Genomic DNA, 24,685 nt, shown 5'->3' on the forward strand with positions numbered 1-24,685 from the left:
GTGAAGGGGGGCTCTGGGGGGAAAACGAATATCGTTGGTGAAAACCGCCTGGTATCAGTAGACTCTGTACCAAATTTCATCGCGATCGGACCAACGGTGTAGAAATGCATAGCTGAACAGAAACGAAATTATAGACAGACCTTTCTTTATAGAGAAGAGAAGAAGATTGCTAAAACAGCGCACAGTGATGGTTCTTTGTGGAAGACTTAATTTTTTTTAATAAAAGTTTTACAAAATCCAAATATTTAGGTAAATTAAAATTTTTTTTATCAAACTTCTGAAATAAAGGTAAAATTTAAAAAAAAAGTGCTGAAGGGTAAAGAAGTAAAACTTGGTGAATTCAGAATTTTTAAGAATTTATTAAATTATTAATTTTAACATAATATCTTATAAATATATAATTATCCATTTACATATATGTATATATTACATACATATACATAATTATTTCTTACCATTAATATTTCGTCTGCTTCCAGCTCATTAATAATTATAAATACAAGTAACAATTTATTCTTCATCGTAGACTTAAAAAAAAATGATTTTACTTTTTCAATGTAATAACCTCATTTTCTTTTTTTTTTTACTTTTCCATCTCAATTTTAGTATTTATTGTGTACTAAACTGCGTGTGTATTTAATTACCATACCAATTAATTTTGATTTTTTTATATGAGAATATAATGTTTTCTCCTTTTAGAGAAATTCCTATTACACTGATTTCAATTTAAAAAAAAAAACAATTCCTATCTGAAATAAATAATTTTTTTTAGAAAAAAAATATGTTTTCCTTTCTATATAAACGATTTTATCTCACATTATTTAGCCAAAAAAAAAGAAATTGTGAAAATCTCTCACAAAATGATATCTATTGTTGTATTTTTATTATCATTTTTTTTTCTATATAATTTTTATCATCTCCACACTAATTTCATCATTTGACTTCCCCTCTCACTACATTGAATTAGTAAATATATTGTAAAAAAAGTGCGAGATCAAATAACTCATTTTCAGTTGATTTGTACTCTCAAGGTATAATTAAAATTAATTTTCTTCTGTCTCTCAATATTTTTTTTCTCCACTTTAATTGTGTTTCTGTAAAACTATCATTTTCTTCTTTTTTTTTTTAGTTATTTTGTTTCTTATTACAAATCTTTTATTTTTTATTTACTTTTTTTTCTTTATTATTTTTATGAAAAGTATTTCTTGTTTTTTTTATTTATACTTAAAATTACATTCGTAATATTTCTTTTTCTTTATGTTATTCGTCAATTTAACAATCACACATTTTTTCATTCTCTTCTTCCTACTATTTATTTTCCTTTATTGATGCTTATTTTTTCGGATTGATCTCTTCTTGTTTCCATTTATTTGGAAAAAATGTGTTACGTGCCAGCTAATTTAGTTCTATTGATTGATTTTATTTATTATGTTACTTTTTTTCTTTGACCAATTTGCTCTCATGAATTGTATATATATTTGAAATTAAAAGATTCATGTTCCCGTTATTTTTTTTAATAAGAAAGTAAAATTAAAAATTGCAAAAACAATTTTTTCATTTAGTTTTTGATGTATTCTTTTTGCAAAGCCAAATCTGTAGTTCCAATGAAAAATATCTCAAATTTTATTTATTTAAAAAAAGTATTATATTGTTTTTTTTACCAAATTTAGAAATAAAAAGAAAAAAAAACTATTACCTATCTGAATATGAAACATTGATTATTCTTCATACAGACCTGTTAATGAATAAAAATTTTCATTGGCGATTTTTTTGCAAATTAATTTTCTTTTATTCTTTACTGTTGTTCCAATTTTCTTTTACTGAAACACCCAAGAAGAAATTGGCAATTTTGAATACATTGTGATTTAACTGGATAAAATCCTACAACTGTACCCATTTTTCTTGCATGTTTTTTTTTTACTTTCCGTCGTAAATCTTCAATTTATTTACATGAAATCTACACGAACAAATTTCTATCTATAAGTCCTATTGATTTTTTTCACCATTTTCATGTAATTTCTATTTATTTCTCCGCCGAATTTGATATTTAATCCAATATATTTTTTTGTGTCCCGTCCTAAAAAATTGGGATAAGTTAATTTTTTTTGTAACACTAACTTCATTTGCAAATTCTCTGTTTTCATTTTTTTTTACTCTGCAATCATTTCAGAGAAAAAGCTGTGAGATTGAAGTCACTTTTTTTACTAAATTTGTTATCCACTATGATTCCTTTCTTTTAATCCATTAACCTTTTCCATTTCTATTTGTTTATTTTTTTTCTATCTTGTATTACAGACTGATAAAACATTGAACATTTATTGATAACTATTTATTTGAAAGCAAAATTTCATCCACCTCATTATTTAAGAATTTTTTTAAGCAAGTCATCAATTTTATTTTCAGCAATTTATTTTTACTCTTTTTTTTCGATGGAGAGTTGGAAGGAAATGAATGTGATTTTACTCCACTATCTATCGCACTTACACACTATACAGTACTTTATTTTCTTTTTTTTTTATAACTGGGGTTATTGCAAAAATATTTTTTCATCTACTTTTTTTTAGCCTCATAATCCTCTTTTCTCTTTCTTTCTTTCTCTTGCACTTGAATTCATTCTCCCACAGAATCTTTTAAAAAGCTGCAAAAAAGCTAAAGCGACGGAACCACATAAAATTACTGAAAATTTCATTTTTCTTTTAATTTTTCACAGAGATAAGTTTTATAATAAAAACAAAAAAAATACATTATTATAAAAACAAAAAAGTACAAATTTTGGTGGGTGAAAAACGAACACAAATATTACAAAACATTTTCTCTCCCATTCATTTATCTCCATTTTTTTTGCTTTAAAAAAAATATTTTCTCATCATTTTCACCGAAATTTTCATTTAATTTGTAAAATGAAATTGAAAAACAGATTTACAAATTACATTTTTAAAAAACTAAAAAAAAAAAACAGAAATATCAAATTCAATTCTGATTATTTGTTATAAATGAGAAAATTGCGATCTAGTAAAATTTTAATCTTCTTTTTATTAAAATGGAAAATCATTTCACCAACCACACCTAGCTACAAAGTTTGTTAGAATTTTAAAGGTGTTTTTTTTTATCTTTTCTCATAATAAAAAAGATTTCATTATCCTTCAAGCTTAATTTTTTTTTTTTACAAAAATTAATTTAAAACAAATGGGCAAAAATGAAGTTTATTGGACAAACTACTTAGGATTAATATTTGAAGAAAAAAATATTTCCGTCATAAATGCTTTTATTTTCTAAAAATTAAAAAGTTTTTGAAAATACTTAAGTTATTAGAGAACTGTTCTTTTGAAAGAATCTCACGGGAAATTCTATAGTCACTTATATCGAACTTTAAGGAGTTTATTCACCGATGTTTTTGTCATTATTTTCATGAGTTTATAATTTTTAAAAGTCTTACCACAAGATAATCAAAAGAAAAATTGAGAAATTCTTAAAAAACTACTTTATTTCTAACTACATTCACATAAATAGCATTGAGTCCTTCGAGATTGTAACAAAAGTTTATCCAGTTTATCCTGATTGTAAATTCAATACATTTTTTGTTATTTTGAAATTTTATCATTAAGACCATATGATAGATTATCCTGTTAAGAAAAAAGAAATAAAAATGACGGAAAATTGTGCCTAAACATCCATTAAAAATTAAACCTAAGATAATCATGAAAAAAAATTATGCTGTAGTTTATCCAAAGATTTTTTTTTATCCAATATAGTACAAATTATCTTCTGAGTTTGATGATGAATGAACGTTAGGTATTCCAGATTAGTAAATAGGAGTTTTAATTTTTATCCACAGAAACACACCCTTAACCTCGAAATTAAATAAAAAGAACAGTTAAAATGTGATTTTTTTGTAGGAGTGTGGTTAAATCCATGAGAATAGTGATGAAGAAAAAAATTATAATAATGAATCTTTGTGTGGGGAAGAGGAAATGATAAACCATTTGTGAATGGAAAAATGGGTGTTTAAGCTCTTTCTCTCTCTCTCTTACTTTGCCATAAAAATTTCTTCCAACGAATTTTGTATCAAAAATATAAATCTATATTTGTTTATCCTATAAAAAAATTTGTCAGGGAGCCAAAGATTTAAAAAAAAATGTTACGACGACCAAAATGAATTTTATACATTGATTTTTTTTTGTTTTAGTGAATTATGCCTAAAAAATAATTTTTAAAATAATTTTTTTTATTCTATTTTCCTTCATTTTCTCCTAATTACAGGTATTTAATTTCATTCAAAACATATTATATATGTTTAGCACAAAAGAATTTTTTTTGCCTTTTGTGACCTGCACAAAACAGATATTCTGAATACATTCAATTTTTTTCCTAAGAACTATCTAAATAATTTATATATATTTTTTTCGAAATGAATTTTGCATTCACTGTGAGGCGAATTTATGGACAGAAGCTCACGTGGATCGTCGTGGATTTGATGTTCAGGTGCTTGTTGACCCTATTACTGATTTTTTTCATTTGTACCGGGCAAATCTCTAGCAGTGTCTTACACTGTTTCACATTTTTCTTTTGAAAATTTTCAGCACATTTTGAAGTCTCATCGAGCGTGTTTGTGTTGTTTTCTTGCACTGTTTCCATTTTTTTTTTCATTATATTTTGTGGCCTTTCGGTCACAGCCTAACCTATTTTTTTCTTTTATTCTTAGACATCTAATTGACTTTTTTCTTGAAAGTTTATCATTTACTTGTTTTTTTGTTTAAATAATTTCTCTTTTCATCAGATTAACTTATTTCTGTTTGTGATGTTAATTGTGGGTCACAAATACGTTGATTCGCCTGCAAAAATGTCACAATAAAGGGTCACAGTGAAAAAGGGCGTTCAAAATAAAGCAAAATAGTTTTGTTTTACAAAAATAAAATGCTATATAAAGTTTAAATATTACATGTATGTATGTATATATTATATTAAAAAAAAAAAGAAATATTAGAATAGTAAAATCTAAAATTATCACGACTAAATTAGAAAGAAAGATAGAGAAATTGCCTTCTAGGTTTTATTTATTTTTTCTATATAAATATTCTTTTAGAAATTTGTTGCTGTTAAAAAAGTTTTTTTTTGTTCGCGTCTTTTTCATAAGCTCAAATATGATTTTCTACAAATTGAGGAAAAATATTCTTTTGTTGTTGTGTGTGATTTGACGGTCTTTTGAGTTCTAATATTTTTTAAACTCTTTCTTGTCTGTGGCTTTTTCTTGTTATTTGTTGTATTTATGCCTGGACTAGATTATTGTGAGAATCCTGCGAATAGACACCACCTCCACTCACATCAGACTCCGAAAGAAGTCTGTAGCGTCCAATTGGACTCTGTGGTGTGGATCCTACTGCATGACCAGAGCATTTTATTTTATTTTATTTAAAATGAGATAAATAAAAGAAAAAAAGAACAAAAGTGACGCGAAATCGCAAAATATAGTAATTTGAATGATTTGTAAAGGATATTTGCATGATGAATTATTTTCATTGTATGATTTTTCGAACATTCACACGCAAAATTTTTATATATTGTGTATTTTTTTTTGTAATAAATATTTCGGCGCACACAAACAGCAGCAGAGAGAAGCAGCATGAAAGACAATAAAAAAAGGAAAAAGAATGTCAATGATTAATGTTAGAGAAATATTAATATTTATATACAATGTAATTTTTTTATCTATTGTGAGATGATATATTTTTTATAAACTATGGATGTAAGTGAGATTAGAATGAAAAAACTAAATATTACATGATTAAAAAAATGTATTGGCTGAAATAAAAAAGATGAATTATGATTGAAAGGATAAAGGCTTTTTGAGGGTAATTTCGAAAATTTATTCTAAAATTTTCTCATTTTTTATAGAAAATTACTAAAAGAATTTTATAAACTTCTCCTTCTCAAAAATCCTTTGATTTAATTTAAAGATAAAAAAAGGAAAATTAAAAATCAAATTTTAAAATTTCTTTTCGAAATTCGCCTCATGCAACCTCAATGGAATAAGATAACGACAATAAAATCATTCAATCATGAAGTTGCGATGGGCATATGTGTGTTAGTATATCTTCATGATATAACAATGAAAAGCTAAACAAGCTTCGCCAGCTTTAACAGCTTCCACAACAAAGAGAACTTTTGCAATTACTGGGAAAGCTCCTTTTTTTCAAAGTCCCTCCCACTCCTTTGTGATTTACAAAAATAATGTGTTTGTTATTTTCCTCCAACTCAACCTCCTGTGTGTAATTACAATATTATTTTGATAACAAAAACTTTTAGAAAAATCAATAATTTTTCATTGATTGATAAAAAACAAAAAAAAAAACCCTAAGAAAGTTTCCTAAAATGTACAATGTTGAAAATTTATGGAAATATTCTATCTATAATTTTTGTTGATTTCTATACAAAATCATTTCCATACAAAACGTTCTCTTTTCATTTTTTTTTTTTTTGGCAAAAGAAATTGGATTTTGAAGGATAATTTAGATCAGAAATTTTTCTTGAAAGTTTACTTGCCTGTGAATTTTGTGCGTTTCTGTATATTTAATGATTTTTATTTTAGAAAGAACTTCCTCCCATTTAACACATCATTTTTTTTCCTTTCAATACAATAAAACCTATACGATAACACGCGAAGAATTTTATCGAGATATTTATTTTCTAAATGCTAAATTTGTGTGTGTCACAGTAAAGCATGAAACATTCACTTTTTATCCGCTTTGAAATATTCATTTCAATTTTTTCTACCAAATTAAAAGCTCTATCAGTTTCTCATTAAATTCATAATAATTTATTTACAATTTTACGCAGAAAGAACAATTTATTCTGAAATATGTTTCATTTTGTGTTTTTATACCATTAATTATACGTTTATTTCCATATTTTTTGCGCTATTACTATTCCAAACTTAACACCAAAATGATTTTGAGTTCTTTCCAATAAATAAAAAAAATGTCTCTATAGTTTTCCAATATTTTTTCATTTATTTTTGTGCATTGCATTAATTTTTTTTTTGAAAGTAAAATATTTTTAAAATGCATAAAAAGTTGTTTGATTTTTTTATATTGATGAAAAAAATAAATTTATGTTTGCTCTAAAATTTTCTTCAATTTTACAGCAATTTCAGTATAAATTAATTCATATTTTGCGTGAATTTCCAATTAAAAATTAAGTTACAGTAATTCAAAAAAAAAGTCCATCAGGTGCAAAAGACATGAACTATATTCGAAAATTCCAAAACCGATATCTGACCTAAAAATCGATCGACATGCACGAATTAAGCAAAAAAAAAAAATTTATCTTTTAAAAAAAAAAGAAAAACTCCTAAAATCAACTGTTTTTTTTTTTTTCAACTATTTCCTACGTCCATCGCGAAAGTTTTGCTTGTGGAAAGTCATATTATATATGTTACGAAGGGAAGAGAATTTTTCATGAGAGTTTCAGGTGAGAAAATTTCAATGGCCCTATCATTTTTTTTTACTAAACCTTTATAGTTTGTTTCTTATTCTTTTCATCTATTTTCACAGCCATTTACACAAGAAACAGTTAATTTTTTTCTACATTATTTATAGTGGTTCACCTCAAAGAGACATTTAAGTTTTGTTATTTTCTTTTAATTTTCTCTAAACTTTTAACAACAATCTCCCAAAACACACCAATTTGAAATTCCTTTAATATTTTTTGTATGTGGATTGCCATCATTATCTACTGCACTACACTAAAAATACCTTTTTTGTTTGTTTTTTTTTTCTTTCAACAGATATTCCACTTGAATGAAAATTAAAAATTCAAAAAGTAAAATTCTTTTGGAGAATAGAAAAATTTGGGTTTATAATTTTTGTGGAGTCAAATAAAAGAAAAAAGTTGAAAATAAATAGAAAAAGAAAAATAGAGGATTTCGGAATAGTGGAAAATCTCTTAGGTTGTCTGGAAAACTCCCTCGGTGTGAGGAGATAAAACACCCATCTGACGATTGTTTGACTCCACCATCGTCTGGTGTTTATTGTCTGGGTAAGAAAAAATTAATTTTCAATTTATAGTAAAATATTCAACTCTTAAAACATCCATCAAAAATATATCGAATAACATCCAATATAACATTTTTTTTTTAGTTTTAAACAATAGAATTCATTTAACTAATAATATAGAATATATAAGAAAAAAAAGAACACTAAAAGAACATTTTCAAACATATACAGAAACATTTTGCGAATTCTTATTTAGTAAGAAATTTTCTCAACAAAAGAAAAATATTTTGCAAAAGAAAAAACATGGCTAAAGATTCGGCTAAGCGTTTATTCGTTTCTTATGTGGGAAAACTCATTAATTTGAAGAAATAATCGGAACACATGTAAAATTGTCATAGAGACTTCCCAAGAAAGAACCTCCCCATAAATCCTCAGCCATGCTTTTTTCAAAAAAAAAAAAAGAAAAAAACTAATTTTAATAAGAGATAAATTTTTTTTTATCTACATTAACATTCTAATATGGATGAGTGTGATGAGTTGATTTTTTCTTAATATTATAAAAGCACAAAATAAACCTTAATAGATAATTAGAAATTTAGAGAAAGAAAAAAGTGAAATTAGATATAGCAGAAAGTTTTTTTAGAGCACATCCAGAAATCCAATTCCTTTTGCCATTTAAAAAGTCAATCTCGCTAATGTAGTCCCCAAAAGAGAAAATTGCAAAAAATAATAATAATAAAAATCCAACAAAAGAGAAGATCCCTAACTCTTTCCCCATTTCTTCTTTTTCTTCACAGCAATCGCCTTTTCGGGTGATTTTCGCGTACCCCCAGCTGCCCTACTGGGTGTACTGTGCTTAATAACGTACTGCAATTCCTGACGCAGCTCACGAAATGTAAAGGGTGCCCCACGATTGCGATTTGAAATCTTTTCATCGGTACCCTCGTCTGCGGTGAGAGCTGGATCGGGGAGAGATTTTGACGTGGATGGCATGGGGTTTGTCTCCTCATTGGGGGACAATGGTGGCGATGGGGGTATTACATTGAAGCCAATTGAGTGAGATTCAAGGGGTTTGGCCACCAAACGTTGGCATTCGTCATCGATTCGTGGCGAGAGAGTCCGTCCATTCGTCTGATGCGCCGTCCTGAGATCCGTGGCACTCTTGTACGGTGACCCAACACTCAGTTGTTTATCGCAGAGCGATGAATAGAAATCCGTCGAGTCGAGACTCTCCGTGGAATGGGGTGTCCTGAACACAACACTCTTCGCCAATGTATCCCGAAAATCCGGATCACTACGCATATTCGACAGCCAGCGCATCTTCTGGCTCCGACTCTGGTGATGCGTACTACCCGGGGACCCCGCCACAATCTTCACATTCGCCGACTTCACCTTGAACTGCTGCTGAGGTGTCTTGGAACGCGAACGTCGTCTGCGCCGGCGATCCTCCTTGTGTCGCACAAAAGCCCTCTTTGTGTCCACACCACCATCCCCACCACCCTCGGGCGCACCACCTACCTCCATCCGTTCACCCCCATTGTCACAATCTCCCCCACCCAAGTCCTCATCACCGCAGACGGGTAGGGCATAAACAAGGCTGGAGTCATTGGCCAACACAACATTCGATACGTAATCAGAAAAGAAATGTGGTGAGGTGTAATTGAACAAACTACTTGATGCATTTGCAGTTGCTGCTGTTGTTGGTGTCGATAACTCACCAGATTCCCAGCCATCCTCCTCCGTGGACGAATCTGTGCACGATGCATCAGAACTTTCGGACGGCGTATGTGCACCTGGATGGGAATTGAGCGTCGCCACTGATGGTGTTGTATTATTTTGCGAATTCCTATGGTTCACATGGTGGAGATTGTTGCTTGAATGATTGTTGTGGTGACTTGTGCCACGGGCATCATAAGAATCGGAAGGTATCCGTTGTAAAATTACTTGTACCTATATTTTGGGAACAAATTAAATTCATTTAAAAACTATAGCATTCACAATTATTGTCAAGAAAATTAAATTTCTTCTGAAGGTGCACGAGAAATGCTCATAATGGGACTTATTCAGCGACCAAGAAACCCTTAAAATTTGCTTTAAATCTTGAAATTTCAGTACAAAAAGCCCAATACTTCTATTTAATTATCCCTCAATTAAGAGGCAAAACCAATGAAATTCATTGCATCATCATAACTATAAAAAAAGTTAATATTATTTAAATAATGGCTTTACCTCAAAATCAGGTGGAAATATTTTGTTTTGTTTATCTTTGTGAGCGTCATCTAATTCAAATTTCGTTAATCGATAGACTAATTTAGAGGAATCTCCTTCCGCTGGAATATTTCCTGTGGAAAAAATACATTTTAAATTTATTGTAATTTCTATTCCAAAAAAGAACTCGTAAAACGCGCAAAACTTGTAAAAAGTCAATTTTTGATAATAATCCTTAAAATGAATTTCTTTTACTCACCTTCTGCCTCCTCATTGACAAAATACGTGTTGAACCAGAAATGAAACAGCTTCTCCTTCTTAATCACGCCTTTGTTGTAAAATTCAACCTGAATATCACCAGACAGGGGAATGCAGCAATCCAGCTTGATCACAATTTGTCCATCACCATTCCCTTGTGATCGTTTTACGTCCGACACACTGTCCCGATGGAGCTTTCTACCGCTCCCATCCGATAAACTAAAATTCAAGCTCCCCTGATGGCTATTAAGTAATGGCGGTGGTGATAATTTTAACTCACAAATCTGCATTGAAATTAAAAAAGAAAAGCATTTTGTATCATTCATATTTATCTCACTGCATCACATTGCTTCTCTCCCTCACTCACAGCTGATTTTCTTCAAAATTTATGATTATTTATTTTGAAATTTAATATATATTATGCTTAATATGCATTTCTTGTCATTTGATGTGCACAATTTTTGAATGAGAATGAGCCTCCATTCATTAACTATTCAACTCATAATTATACTTTTTTTTTTCTTCTTCTTTAAACCATATGTGACGAATGAATAAATTGGTTGAAATTAAAAGAAAAAATTGAGTGAGGTAAGTAATTAAAAGATATTTTATAGAGACCATCCACGATGGCGAAATTTCCTGAATATTAAAGAGAAAATTTAATGTTCTTACTCACCAACAGCTTAACTTCACTATACGGTCGACCCGACTTGAGTAGACGTGAATAATATTCAACATATCGTCGCTGTGACGGTATCGTGACTCCCTTTTCGTCATGGGTCCGTTTCTGTCCATAGAAACTAAGTGCATCCGCCGCCAGCGTGAATTTTCTCACGTGGAGCAAGTAGCAGCAGATCATTGTACCTGAATTAATTAGCGCAAAAAATTTCATCAATTTCGCAATTAAAATTCATCTCTATCAAGCTAAAAGACGTACAGAGACACCCAATCGAATCAATTGAATACCTATAGTTAATAATATTTGAGAAATTTCACTTTCTTACTCATTTTTTTTGTTGATTTTTTTTCTTTTCTTTATTAATTAATTAAAGAAAAAAATGTGGTTCTTTTTCAAACCGAATACACTTCTTCCTCCAACCATCAACATTTTCTCATCAATTCCATTTCATTCAGAGACATAGCAACAATATTCCATCGTGGATTTCACACACATCAACCACCGATGTAGACAGAAGTGGCAAATCAAATAGAATAATGTCGCACATTCCATTACAAAATGCATTTTAAATAATTTTGGATTTTTTTATCTAAAGAACTTTGTACTGTACTCTATTTTTACAAAAAAAAAATTATTTAGACATCTTTTGTTGAAAAATCAATGAATAATAAATAAAAATATTAGTTGATAACACGAGCGCAATATTTTTTAACTAATTACATAAAATATCAAAGAAATAATGATTGCTTCATAAAGAATAAATTTTTCTCAGAGTTTAGCAGAGTAATTTTCAAAAATAACCGAATCATTTAAGATGTTCCAACAAAATTATCACTAAAACACCAACACAATATAAAGAAAAGTTTAAAGTACGTGACTTTATTACGGCATGTGCGAAAATGTGTACATATAGCAACAAAAAAGAATTTATATCAAAGGAGTCATCATTGTATTAAGTCGCGTGGTAGATTGTTGTATGTCTCATACTCTATCTCCTTTCATTATCTGGGTGCCCCCCTTTGGACGCCTTTACGTCCAACGAGTTTCAAGCATTATCAGACTTTTCACGATAAAAATATGTTGGTACATATATATATTGTATATAATATACCCTATTAATATAGATGTCTACGTTATAATATGGGTGTAATAATTCATTTTGTAATCTTCGCACTGAAATCAATGAAATTTCCCCCCGTGAAAAATCTTTCGAGTCAGTGAGACGCCAAAGTTGAGTTAAAGTGAACCCCAATGCAAGCTCTTTGAATGATTTTCAATGTGACACACACAGAAAGAAAAAAAACGTATAAAAGATAGTCTGAACTGAAACTTTTGTGTGCAGCTTTGGCACACTGCAAATGTCTCACTCGTTGTAGATTTAAGGTTGTAGGAAGAGCCACACTAAACTCAATATTAACTACAACATTATTTATTTTCACACATTTATAAGATAAAATTTCCTCACAATCAGTGCTATTGAATTTCCACAAAAAAAGATTTTTATTGCTCAATTCACGCAGGGTTGCTTTTTCAGGTGGAGTTGTATTGAATTTGAATATTTGTTTAATTTCTTGAATTCTTACGCATAAATAAATTATTTTAAAACCTTTTATACCTAATCATTTAATCTTTAAGAAGTTTTAACGTAAAAAAACAATTTTATATAAATTTTTAGCTGCGAATATGATCCTAAAAGAGTATAAATTTTTAATTTCATTCTTATCAGGAACTTTAAAAGAAAATTTTATTTTTTTTTCTAATGTATTTTCATGTAAGTTTTGATTTTAAAACTCAGGAGTATAGTTGGAATTTAACCAAGAAGGGTGTTATAACCCTTTAAGGTCCGCGATCAATCTAGCAAGCTGATTGCACTAAAAATAATTTTTGGGGGTTCCTTTGTGCTCGAATAAGACATAATAATTCTTTATTCATTCCTACAATTTTTGGCAAAAAAACCCCAACTCAAACCATTAAAAGGTTGCTGCATTAAGAATAGTAATTTTTAACAATTCTTTTAAACTAATTCTAACATTTAACGTTACTTTAAACACCTAAATGCAACCAATTTCATTTCAAAATGCAAGAATCATGCAAAATCCATGTGGCTTGGCACATATTTTTTTTTTCTTACACCCGCCAGTTGGTGTGCACACGATATTTATTTCTTTTTCAGACATAGAATTTGCCTCTGACATTTTATTGTGGTGACAAAAAAAAAGGAAAAAAATGAGTGTCTTTTCTTGTTAGCAAAATATGCAAGAGGAAAAAATCTATGATAAATGATGGCCTTGATTGAGAACAAATTTGTTCCGAACATTAACCACATTCATTCACATTATTGACCACAGAATCAATACAAATTCATTTTACTAGACTCTTTTTTTTCCTCTCCTGGCTACATCGTCTTTTGCAGTGCAATTCACATATATAATAGAGAAGAGAACATTGTCGATTTGAATGGTTAATCCATATATTGGAGAGAGAACAAACAAAAAAAAAGAAGAAATAGGAATAAAAAGTCTAATTGGACAATTTGGATGCAAAAAAGTCATGCCAATTTAGCTCTCTCAGGGAGGAACATACAACACACATGGAAAAATAACTATGCAGAATTGGCTCAGCTATAGCGTGTCTCTGTGCGCATGTTCCAAGTGACTTTGCGAGAGAAAAAGAATATTGGTCAAAAATAGAAAAGATCCACATTTTGATATAACATCTCCCATCATATTATATACACCACTCGTTCTAATATTCTCCCCTCACCATACATATATGTACATAACCCATACTCTCGAGAGAGCTTTATTAATCAGAGTTGTGGGTATGAAAAGAGAAATGCGATTGTGGTAGATGAACGATAAAATAAAGTAATCTAACTAATCTTCCTGATAAATTTGTGGAGTTTTCTGTGTCACACCTATCAGAAAGCAATATTTCACCTTTTTTTTCCTACCTACCCCTTCTTTCACTCTGATAAGAGAGAAAGTGTACAGCACAGAGAGATAACGATGAAATTTGAAAATATAAAAATGGATTTTTGAGCATTTTTTTTGGTGGTTGGAAAGTGCAAGAGAACCGGAAATTAATTTCATCAATTTATTTAATTTTGCCAGAAAGAAATGTACTGGTAAGCTGACCAAGCTTACGAGAGCTGTGTTTCTTTCAGTGTACCAATTTTGTGATAGCAAACTAGAACGCGAATTAAGTTAAATACGCGCAAAGTCGGGAAAAGTGGAAAAGTCATACGCTAAGAAATCTTTAGAAGGCCATATCTCGAGAACGGATCCATAGATTTTCATAATTTTTTTTTGTTTGAAAGGTCTTGAAGTCAGCTATAACATATCGAAAAATGAAAAAAATTTATGTCGCCATTTTCGAAAAATTCGAGTTCGAAATTTTCGAAAACTTTGTTTTCGATTTTAGCGCCTCTTGCGGTCATTTCTCGAAGTTGCAATGTTCTAGACATTTGTAGGGTTTCACGAAACCTTTCATTTGCGCTTGAGTTGATCAAGATCGGACTTGTAGAACCCGAGATGTGACATGCCAACTTTGGAAGGCTATATCTCGAGAACGGATCCATAGATTTTCTTCATTTTTGGCATGAAGCTAGATAATATGGTCAGCTACAACATATCAAAAAATGAAAAAAATTTATGTCGCCGTTTTCGAGATATTCATCGAAAACTATTCGAAAATTTTGTTTTCGATTTTTGGCCCCCTAGCGGTTACTTTTGAAACTTCGGATGTTCTAGAGAGTTGTAGGGTTTGTTGAGATCTTTAATTTGACCCCGGGTTGATCAAAATCGGTCAAGCCGTTTTCGAGTTATGGTCGATTTTCGATGAAAAATTGTGGCGGCCATATTGGCTAAACGGCTTGACCGATTTTCGAAAATGAGGTATCGTTGGAAAGGTATTGATGGCCCCTACAACATATCAAAATTTCAGCTCTCTAGCTATAATAGTGGCTGAGATATAGCGAAAACAAAATTTTGAGGTTATTCAAAATGGCGGACGGGGGGGTGGGGGGGTGGATTTGACCTCATAATCGGATGTCTTCCGGTCGATATTTAAACTTTGCCGTTTACCGCAAGTCTCTATCTATCACCGTTCTCTTGCAACTTAGCGATTGATTCCGGCCGGACGGCCGGCCGGACGGCCGGCCGGAAAAAAAATTTTTTGGCGCATACGTTTTTTGGAATGTGGGGACCCTAATTCGTGCTCATACCAAGTTTGAGACCGATCTGACGACTTTCGATTTTGCTCGGTACACAAAAGCTGTGTCTGAAAGAAACACAGCTAAAAATACAAAGAAAATGCTTTGCGGTTTTTTTTTCATTTCATTCCACACTTACTCTCTTTCTTTAGAGCAGGAAGATGAAAAATTTAATTAAACTCCTCACATTGTTTTAACAATGACATGAAAAAAACCGGGTCCAATTTGCGATTTGATCTCATGATTTTTGGTTGAACAATTAACGCGCTAACCAATTAATCTATTAAGAAAAATATTACTTTTTAAAACGTCTCCGGCTCTAAATAGAAACGTTTCCACGACATTCATTTTCATTTATGTCGCCTAAGTATTTTGAAATTTTGGAAAAGCAGTTAGAACTGAATATAAGATATAAGAATCCAGTAAAAATTATTACTCCGGAATTTATCTAGTCGCCTACAAAGATTAACAATTTAAGACCAAGAGGCTCACGGCTAGTTGACAGCCTAATTGATCCATTCTTTAGTGAGATTTAATATAAATTGAAAATTGAAACACATTTTTTTTATTATTCTTTTTTAAGTTATTATAAAATTAAGTTTATCTCATTTTAAAAGGGAAACAAAGACAATACAAAAAAAGAAAAATGTACTGGTAAGCTGACCAAGCTTACGAGAGCTGTGTTTCTTTCAGTGTACCAATTTTGTGAGAGCAAACTAGAACGCAAATTTATTTAAATACGCGCAAAGTCGGGAAAAGTTGAAAAGTCATCCCCCAAGAAATTTTTAAAACGCCATATCTCGGGAACGGCTCCATAGATTTTCGAGTTTGAGCTATCGTTGGAAAGGTCTTAACCTCAACTATAATATATTAAAATATGAAGTCAATCGATAATAGCATTTTCGAAGTATTCGAGTTCGAAATTTTCGAAAATTTTTATTTTGACTTTATCGCCTCTCGCGGTCATTTCTCGAACTTGCAATGTTCTAGACATTTGTAGGGTTTCTCGAAACCTTTCATTTGCGCTTGAGTTGATCGAAATCGGACTTGTAGAACCCAAGATATGACATGCCAACTTTGGAAGGCTATATCTCGAGAACGGCGACATAGATTTTCTTCATTTTTGGCATGGAGCTAGATAATATAGTCAGCTATAACATATCAAAAAATGAAGCAAATCGATAATGGCGTTTTCGAGATATTAATCGAAAACTCATCGAAAATTTTGTTTTTGATTTTTGGCCCCCTAGCGGTCACTTTTGAAACTTTCGATGTTCTGGAGAGTTGTAGGGTTTGTTGAGATCTTTCATTTGACCCCGGGTTGATCAAAATCGGTCAAGCCGTTTTCGAGTTATGGTCGATTTTCGATGAAAAATTGTGGCAGCCATATTGGCTAAACGGCTTGACCGATTTTCAAAAATGAGATATCGTTGGAAAGGTCTTGATGGCCCCTACAACATATCAAAATTTCAGACCTCTACCTATTATAGGGGCTGAGATATAGCGAAAACAAAATTTTGAGGTTATTCAAAATGGCGGACGGGGGGGTGGGGGGGTGGATTTGACCTCATAATCGGATGTCTTCCGGTCGATAATTAAACTTTGCCGTTGACCGCAAGTCTCTATCTATTACCGTTCTCTTGCAATTTAGCAAAAGGTTCCGGACGGACGGACGGACGGACGGACGGACGGCCGGCCGGCCGGAAAAAATTTTTTGGCGCATACGTTTTTTGGAATGTGGGGACCCTAATTCGTGCTCATCCCAAGTTTGAGCCCGATCTGACGACTTTCGATTTTGCTCGGTACACAAAAGCTGTGTCTGAAAGAAACACAGCTAAAACATCATTTGAACTCCTAAATTTGAATAATTCAATAAAGGAGAACATCAACCGTATAATGGATACCTACTCTAAACTTAATGAAATTCTTTGTGGAAACAAAGGCACAGTTAGTGTAAAGGGACTTACCAGTTCGTCCTTTGCCAGCTTTGCAGTGAACAGCCGCAACATTCTTGGGATCTTCACTTAGAAACTTTTGGACATCATCACAGAATGCTTGAATCAACTGAATTGTTGGTGGATTGTGGTCATTGAATGGATACGATGCAACTCTCTGCAAAATTGAACAAAAGGCTCAATGTGAGTGGAAGAAAATTATGTATGTCTATACCAAACTTGCATACACATTCCCATGATACTTACATGTTGAAATTTACTATAGTCGTACGTTCTTTCGGAACACAAATTGTAGATCTTGTAGAATCCTTTGTGTTTCGATTCAAACAATCGCAGGACATCATCAATGTGATTCCTATAGACAGCCTCAACGAGTTTTTCCGCCGGAAATGCCATTGCAATCAGATTTTTGGTGATATCTGTGTGTGTAAAAAAGGAATATCATGGGCATATGAATTTTGAGGAAAAATGAATGATAAAAATATTTTTTTTTGTATGAAATTACATGACAAATCCAAATTGTATCCATCCTCGGTGTATCTCTTCTTCCTCTTGCTGACAAGCCCCTTAATTGGGTTTCTCATTTTCATATTGGAAATTGTATTTGCCATTTTCCTCCTGCCGCCTTCTTCCTATATAGCTCACAGTTTTTTTCTTCTTTCTTTTCGTTTTGCAGCCCTTCTCGTTTCCTTTTCGCCGTGGCTTGTGTAATGAAAATTGAAGGATTCGACTTTTCTCGTCTTCTTTTCTTCCTTTTTCCTTCAAGGGAGGATTTTCCAGCTCCTTTCACCTTTTGCAAGACAATTTTGCCCTTCTCACCACTTGCACCGCACACACCACGAGCCGAAGGTCAAAAAAAAATTTTTTAGAAGACTACAATATTCCAATCTCTTGCTTCCTTTGCTGTCTTCGAGCACAATCCTCCGGCAAAGTCCCCCCTTACTTCTCTATACTGTTTCTTCCGCGCCTCACCAAAGGAAATTCTTCCACGGTCCTCAATTCTCCGACGTCCTAAGTGCGCCTCCTCCTCGCACAATTAATATTTTCTATGGCCTGTTTGGGAAGAAAAAAGAGAAATGGGAAAAAATATTGTAAAGAGCTTTATTGAAAAATTCCATCATAACACACAATACGAAGAAATCATGGAAAATTTTGCAGGAAGTCATAGAAATTGGCACAAAGGAAGGACTCCGTCGGAAATGCCCTTTTCCTCCAACACATTTTTTTTTCTTTCCCTTTTCGGTATCCCGAAAATTTGTCCTCTCTCCCAAATAGAAAATTCCTCCTTTTTTTCTCTCTCACAATCCCATTTTCTCTCTTCCTCTTACTTTCCACATGACAAAGAAGATAGGCATAAAAATCCATTATAGTGAAAAATAAAATCTTTTAGTTAGAGAGCTTTTCCAAGAATAAATGTTTTATTCTTAAAATAATTTTCCAGGGAAAGAAATATATTTTATTAAGATTTATTCGGAAAAGAGCGAATTTATTCAAAATTTAGATTTCATAAAATTGTTATTTTAATATTTTATTTATTAAAATTTAATTAGAAAAACAAGAATTTAAAAAGATGGAATTATAAAGGAATGAAATATAAAATAAAAAAGGTAATAAAACTCTCACTCTCGATTGAGGATATAAAAATGAGAGAGAAAGAGAATCCTTCTTGTTGAAGAGAAAATAACGAGTGAATTAACTTAAAGTGCGAAAGAAAGAAAATTTATCCTTTTTAAAGGATTTTTTTTCGGGCAAGTCTCTCTTGTAAACACACAATGGCATTTTTCTCTCATCTACAGAGAGGAAAAACGTGCTCATCCCTGGAAAACTCTCTCTTACTCTCTCTCTCTCTATCTTCACAAAATTTTGTGTGCTGTAACGTGCTCACACAAATTCATCCCCATGAAGAGGGAAAGAGATTATAAATATCAAATGCGAGAGAGAGGGACTTTTATTGTTTCCATGAGATTTATGAGAAATTCACCTGTAATGTTATTTCAAGGTCAAAAAAGGAAGCCTCTCACTCTCGGCACCAACATCGTCCCCGAAAATCACCTGAGATACCACATTCAAAAATCCCGGTTTTGTATTTATATAGGTATATGCATGCTATGCTTTGAAAAAAAAAACGAAGGAGCCCTTTGTGGAACATTCCACTCTCATCTCGCACTCTCCCTTTGTTGCAAGTATGTACCAGAGACCCTTTTTCATCGCCTAATATCCTGGCTCGATAGGACGAGCGCAAGAGAGAGGGCAGAGAGAGGCATACAATTAAAAAAATTGCCCTATAAGGGGAGGGAAAGGACAAAGGACTCGAAATGTGCACCCTCCTATGGGGAAAAAAGGGAAAAAATATTTCTTCTTTCTCACTCGGAAATGCCGGCAAACAGCGCGTTAAATGTGCATAAAATACTTTGTAAAATGTATCATAAAAAACTCATAATTTATTACCTACCTCCCATACAGTTTATCATGCAACTTATGGCTACGTTTTCTATATCAAGTAAAATGCAAATTATTGGAAACTTTGTGAAGACAATCTTTCAAAAAAAAATGATTTTTATATTGATACTATAAGAGGTAACACAGCCATTTCGTTTTTCTTAAAACATCTTTTAATTTAGTAAACTCAATTAAAAACAATTTTCTGTGGCTTTTTTTTTATTATCTCACTCTTGAGCAGGTTAGCATTTCTAGAAGACAGAAATTTCTGAAAGATTCTAGCTAATCGTAGATACTTTTTTATGCCTAGAAAACTAGTGCATTATAACCAATTCACACTGGTTCGATTCCCGTAAATAATTACGAAATTGTAAGATGGTTAAACCCTCTTCATCGCCATTCTTTCTAGAATTTTCTATCTCAGCTGTATGAACAAATTTTTGCGATTTAAGTCTATATCCCTTTAATTTATGAACTAATGATTCTATTGATTCTATCAATTGTTATTTTTCATCAAGAAATAGACAAAATTTTCCATGTAAGCGCAGCCAAAAGTGGCGTTTGTAATCCATATTTTTTGTGTAAAATGTAAAAATTTCCCACAGCCGGCAAATGAGAGAGATGAAGGTGGCGCTGGTGCTAGGGTGAGAAGCGGCGCCGTCGAGGGCCAGAGAGAATGTGAGAGAATGAGTGTTGCCGGCGCAGCCCTTTTCCAAGCCTTCCTCGCACTTCCTCTCCCACTTTCCGGCATGGCTACGTGCGACCGCTCTCGTGCTCTCCTCAGCGCCCCAAACCGAAATAATTTTGAAAGGCGAAACAATTTATTTTTAAATATTATTTCAATCAAAATTGATTAAATTTTAAACTCATTATGACTACGGATATAGAAAAGACGAAGTAACCAATGAGAATGTTTTGCGAGAATATTTATTAGCCAATCACAGAGCTTTTAGAGTGAATGAAATTAAGTTTGATTTGGGTTCAATACTTATTTGGATAAAGTAGATCTGAGAGAATAGAATGAAATCTAATGGAAATATTAGCGATAACCCAACACTACTGATGGGTCAAACTCACTAAAGAGCCTGTTTTATATCATAAAGATATTTGAATTTCTAAGACAAAGGGCCTTACAAAGACTAAAGCCAAATTTTCTAAAATTCCCATCAGTAGCCTAAATTACTTGCTAATATAGGATCTTATTCATACAGCCGACATTTCTCTATTAACTCAGATAAACTTCCTTTCTAAAGATAGGACCTTCAGTGGTGGAGTACAAAAGGGCTGCTTACAATTATTGAATTATTTCTTTGTGCAATGTACAACAGGATAAACGCAATAGTTAGTGCCATAACTCTGATTCCATCAGCAATGATTTAATAAGAAATCTCCTAAAAAAAACAAAAATCTAAAAATCTACCTAAAAAGATAACAAAATTTTCTACAAATGAAACGAAATCCTCTGTATCTAGGTACGGCTTAGGACTCTACTCCGAATCACTTTTCCTCTCCATTTCCCCCGAAGAGTGGTGGAATTTTGAGGAGAAGAGATGCACTCGCCAAAGTGAGTGTAGTAGTGAGAACGACTCTCTCGCCCGTGGGAACAAAGGAATTTTTTTATCCAAAGGATCAGGCGATTTTGGGAGGAATTTTCTCTATGCCCTCCGAAGACCTTTCTTTGTGGGTGGATAAAGAAAAACTCGCGGGGAAATGGAACTGAGGGAAAATGCAAATTGTGGAAAATTATTTTATGGCAAAGGGGACTTACACATAAATTTGCAGGGCTGTCAGAATCCCCACGTTCTTGGTCAATTTGGTTGGATCGATATGAATTCCGGGTGGTCCATTGCAAGACATTTATGTGGCATCCTGACTGGTCATAGATCCCTTTTGTGAAAATCACCTTTTCTGCCCACTTTCCATGTACTTCCCTCACTTAGGGAACACCCCCACTGTGGACTTCCGGTTGACCGTCTATGGTGATTTTCAACTCGGGAAAATACCCACAAAATTTTACACGAATTTTCTCACTTTTTCTCCATCACGCACCTTTTCACTTGGTCCCACCGTCTTTCCTTCACGGAATCACTGATTTATTTGTCTTTAAAGAAATTATTCTCACAGAGTTTTTCTGTCTTTTCCGGGAGCCATACAGCACAAGTAAAAATTTTCCTTCTGAGGGGACGACAAGGGATGAAATCACTGGATGCGATTAAAATGTATAGAAGCAATTTGAGGAAATTGTCGAGGGTTGCTCTCTTCGCACTCTCTCCCCAATTCTCTCTCGCTCTCTTATAAAAAAAAACGCACCAACACATGCACACCGAAGGTTACATCGATATTTATGGGGATTTTTTAACAATTTTTTCACACCAAAATGCACGGAATTCCAACAAATCCACCCACCCTGTAATGTCGGGGATGCTTTAGTGATAAAATGCACCCTCTTGAGGAAATTTATCCGTCAAAATTTTAACCCCGGAAGATTTTTTTTTTAAATGCACCCACCAACACAACTACGTGAGAACGGGGATGACACCGGAGAGGGGGGAAAGGAGAAGTCGAATCACATTTCATCACTTTTTTGTTTATGCCATCTCTCTTACACAAGGGTCAATAGGCACAAGAGTAAGTGAGATGGCACTATTTGAAAATGTCAATGAGACTTTTTACCCATAAAGCATTAAAATTTGGATTGAATGCACTTTACGAAGCTTCCAAAAATACTAATAAAAAATAATTTAAGTAAATGAAGGTTCATTAAAAAAAATTTGAACATATTTTATGGGTTTTTTTAAATTAAAAAAAAAAAATATGAGACTTTTAATTTATGCGATGAAAAACGTTAAGTCCAAATAAAAATCCTGTCGGAGTAAAAGAGCTTCGAGAGAGAGAGAGAGAGAGAGATCCCAAAATGTCAAAGTGAGAAAATGAACGAGAGAAAGAGAGAGACAAGTAGTTTCGGATTCAATGGCGACACTTTCTCAAGTCTAATATTCAGGCACATCTAATGTACGAGAAAATCCTAAAATTACCCTTTTGACGATGCTAAAGGATTCCTCAGGACATATTCGGTACACGTAGAGTGGGAAAGTTGGTGAAAATGGGAAAATTCAACGCATAAAATCACATTTTTCTCTACACCACTCTCGAGAGCTTCTCTCCAACACACGCGCGCACCACTAAAAAAACCGAAGAGCGAGAGAGCAACGGGAGAGAGGAGAGGGGAAGAACTTTTTTTATTCGACGTCTTTTCTTCCTTACATCCAATTTTTTTTCCAAGCACCACACTCTTGTCCACCGAAACACGCGCCAACGTGCACTTTTTCACCTTGTCAACTGCTAATCACGCACTAAATTGCTATCACAATCATAATCGAGTTGTACTATGATTTTTCATGCCGATTTATTTCACGAGCGAAGCCACACAATGGCAACTTTTGTGGTGCAGAATGTCAAAAAAAATCGCATGAAACGCACGTTTTCTCCCAGGGTCGACATGAAATACATGTTTCATTAGTTTCATCGTGTTATATGCCTCAAAAGTTGAGAATGAGATGGCATGAGGAAAAACATCTTCATCTCGCTCTGCGTTTTGTGGTGTTGAGTGTGGAACGTGTGGAATTTACACCTACATGCGCATGTTGTGGAAAAAAACATTAAAAAAATTAATTTTCCACATTTTCCATGAAAAAAATCATTTTTGGGGTTCCAAAAGTTGCCGGAAATGCTCAGGAGGGCCCCAAGTATTTTCAGTAAAAATTTGGGGGCGCAACTCGCCGGATTTTTTCCGGATTTGCACGACTTTTTCTGGCGCGGATTTTGAATGTTTTAAACTGGGGACACCAATCGACGCGGCGTCGCTTCCTGGACACGAAAACCTTATTTTTCCGTGAAAAGGAGTTCATGCACGGGTATATGAAAGATGATCCTCTGTCGCAGAACAATTTTAACCCATTTCATTCTGTAGAGGATCCAAAAACATTGAAGAATCGCGAGAGAAACTTCCCAAAATCCACTGGGATCACATCGAAAAGCGCAAATAAAAATTGCCAAAAAATTCAAATATTGCGACGCCATTTGACATTTTTATCCCTAAAAAACACATTTTCCTGCATTAGGCACTAAATCTGGCATAAAAATGCATAAAGTCCTTTTTATTTTCATTAAAAACACATTTTCCTGCATTAGACACTAAATCTGGCATAAAAATGCATAAAGTCCTTTTTATTTTCATTAAAAACACATTTTCCTGCATTAGACACTAAATCTGGCATAAAAATGCATAAAGTCCTTTTTATTTTCATTAAAAACACATTTTCCTGCATTTGGCACTAAATCTGGCATAAAAATGCATAAAGTCCTTTTTATTTTCATTAAAAACACATTTTCCTGCATTTGGCACTAAATCTGGCATAAAAATGCATAAAGTCCTTTTTATTTTCATTTCACTTCGGGATACTTCGGCTTCGTGCCCTTCGTCCACTCGGGGACGGTACTTCGGATCCCACTTCGGCTCCTGTCGATGACAGGGTGGGCTCGAAGTTGGCTGACTCTCGCTCGGCTAATGCTCGGCTTCCGCTTGGCTCTCGTTCGGCTCTGAAGCACGAGAGTGTGCCCGAATTTTAGTTGGATTTTATTTAGTACTCTATGCGTTGATATGCCACTGCTTTAGTGCCAAATGCAGGAAAATGTGTTTTTAATGAAAATAAAAAGGACTTTATGCATTTTTATGCCAGATTTAGTGCCAAATGCAGGAAAATGTGTTTTTAATGAAAATAAAAAGGACTTTATGCATTTTTATGCCAGATTTAGTGCCAAATGCAGGAAAATGTGTTTTTAATGAAAATAAAAAGGACTTTATGCATTTTTATGCCAGATTTAGTGCCAAATGCAGGAAAATGTGTTTTTAATGAAAATAAAAAGGACTTTATGCATTTTT

At 32.7% G+C, this 24,685-nt stretch overlaps 2 protein-coding genes across 5 annotated transcripts in view; both read right to left on the reverse strand.

Annotated features, from left to right (window-relative positions):
• Nucleotides 1–339: 339 nt before the first annotated feature.
• LOC129789603 (phosphatidylinositol 3,4,5-trisphosphate 3-phosphatase and dual-specificity protein phosphatase PTEN) lies at nt 340–23,232 on the reverse strand. Of its 4 annotated transcripts, none has more exons than XM_055826538.1 (9): nt 23,008–23,232; nt 21,512–21,918; nt 17,810–18,357; nt 17,551–17,723; nt 17,317–17,461; nt 11,134–11,321; nt 10,459–10,741; nt 10,221–10,333; nt 340–9,941 (listed from the first exon to the last, which is right to left on the reverse strand). In XM_055826538.1, the coding sequence occupies exons 3-9, from the start codon at nt 17,913–17,915 to the stop codon at nt 8,754–8,756; spliced, it is 2,196 nt and encodes a 731-aa protein (XP_055682513.1). In that variant the 5' UTR covers nt 17,916–18,357; nt 21,512–21,918; nt 23,008–23,232; the 3' UTR covers nt 340–8,753. The 4 variants fall into 4 exon arrangements, with proteins under 4 accessions (XP_055682513.1, XP_055682510.1, XP_055682511.1 ...); XM_055826535.1 differs by having other exon boundaries at nt 21,512–21,945; XM_055826536.1 differs by having other exon boundaries at nt 21,512–21,945; nt 22,779–23,232.
• LOC129789742 (syntaxin-4) overlaps nt 14,181–24,685 on the reverse strand; it is a 30,608-nt gene continuing 20,103 nt past the window's right edge. The window contains exon 7 of the mRNA XM_055826773.1: nt 14,181–14,192. The gene's annotated coding sequence lies outside the window, so the exon portion shown is untranslated. The remainder of the gene's footprint in view (nt 14,193–24,685) is intronic.

Source organism: Lutzomyia longipalpis, chromosome 2 (assembly GCF_024334085.1).
Source record: "Lutzomyia longipalpis isolate SR_M1_2022 chromosome 2, ASM2433408v1".
Lineage (NCBI taxonomy): Eukaryota > Metazoa > Arthropoda > Insecta > Diptera > Psychodidae > Lutzomyia > Lutzomyia longipalpis.

Coding starts and splice junctions, on each gene's coding strand:
- LOC129789603 (XM_055826538.1), bottom strand. CDS start 17,915: ATGGCAAATACAATTTCCAATATGAAAATGAGAAACCCAATTAAGGGG. Junction 10,334..10,458: donor TGTCAATGAGGAGGCAGAAG/GTGAGTAAAAGA, acceptor TTTTTTCCACAG/GAAATATTCCAGCGGAAGGA. Junction 9,942..10,220: donor TATTTCCACCTGATTTTGAG/GTAAAGCCATTA, acceptor CCCAAAATATAG/GTACAAGTAATTTTACAACG.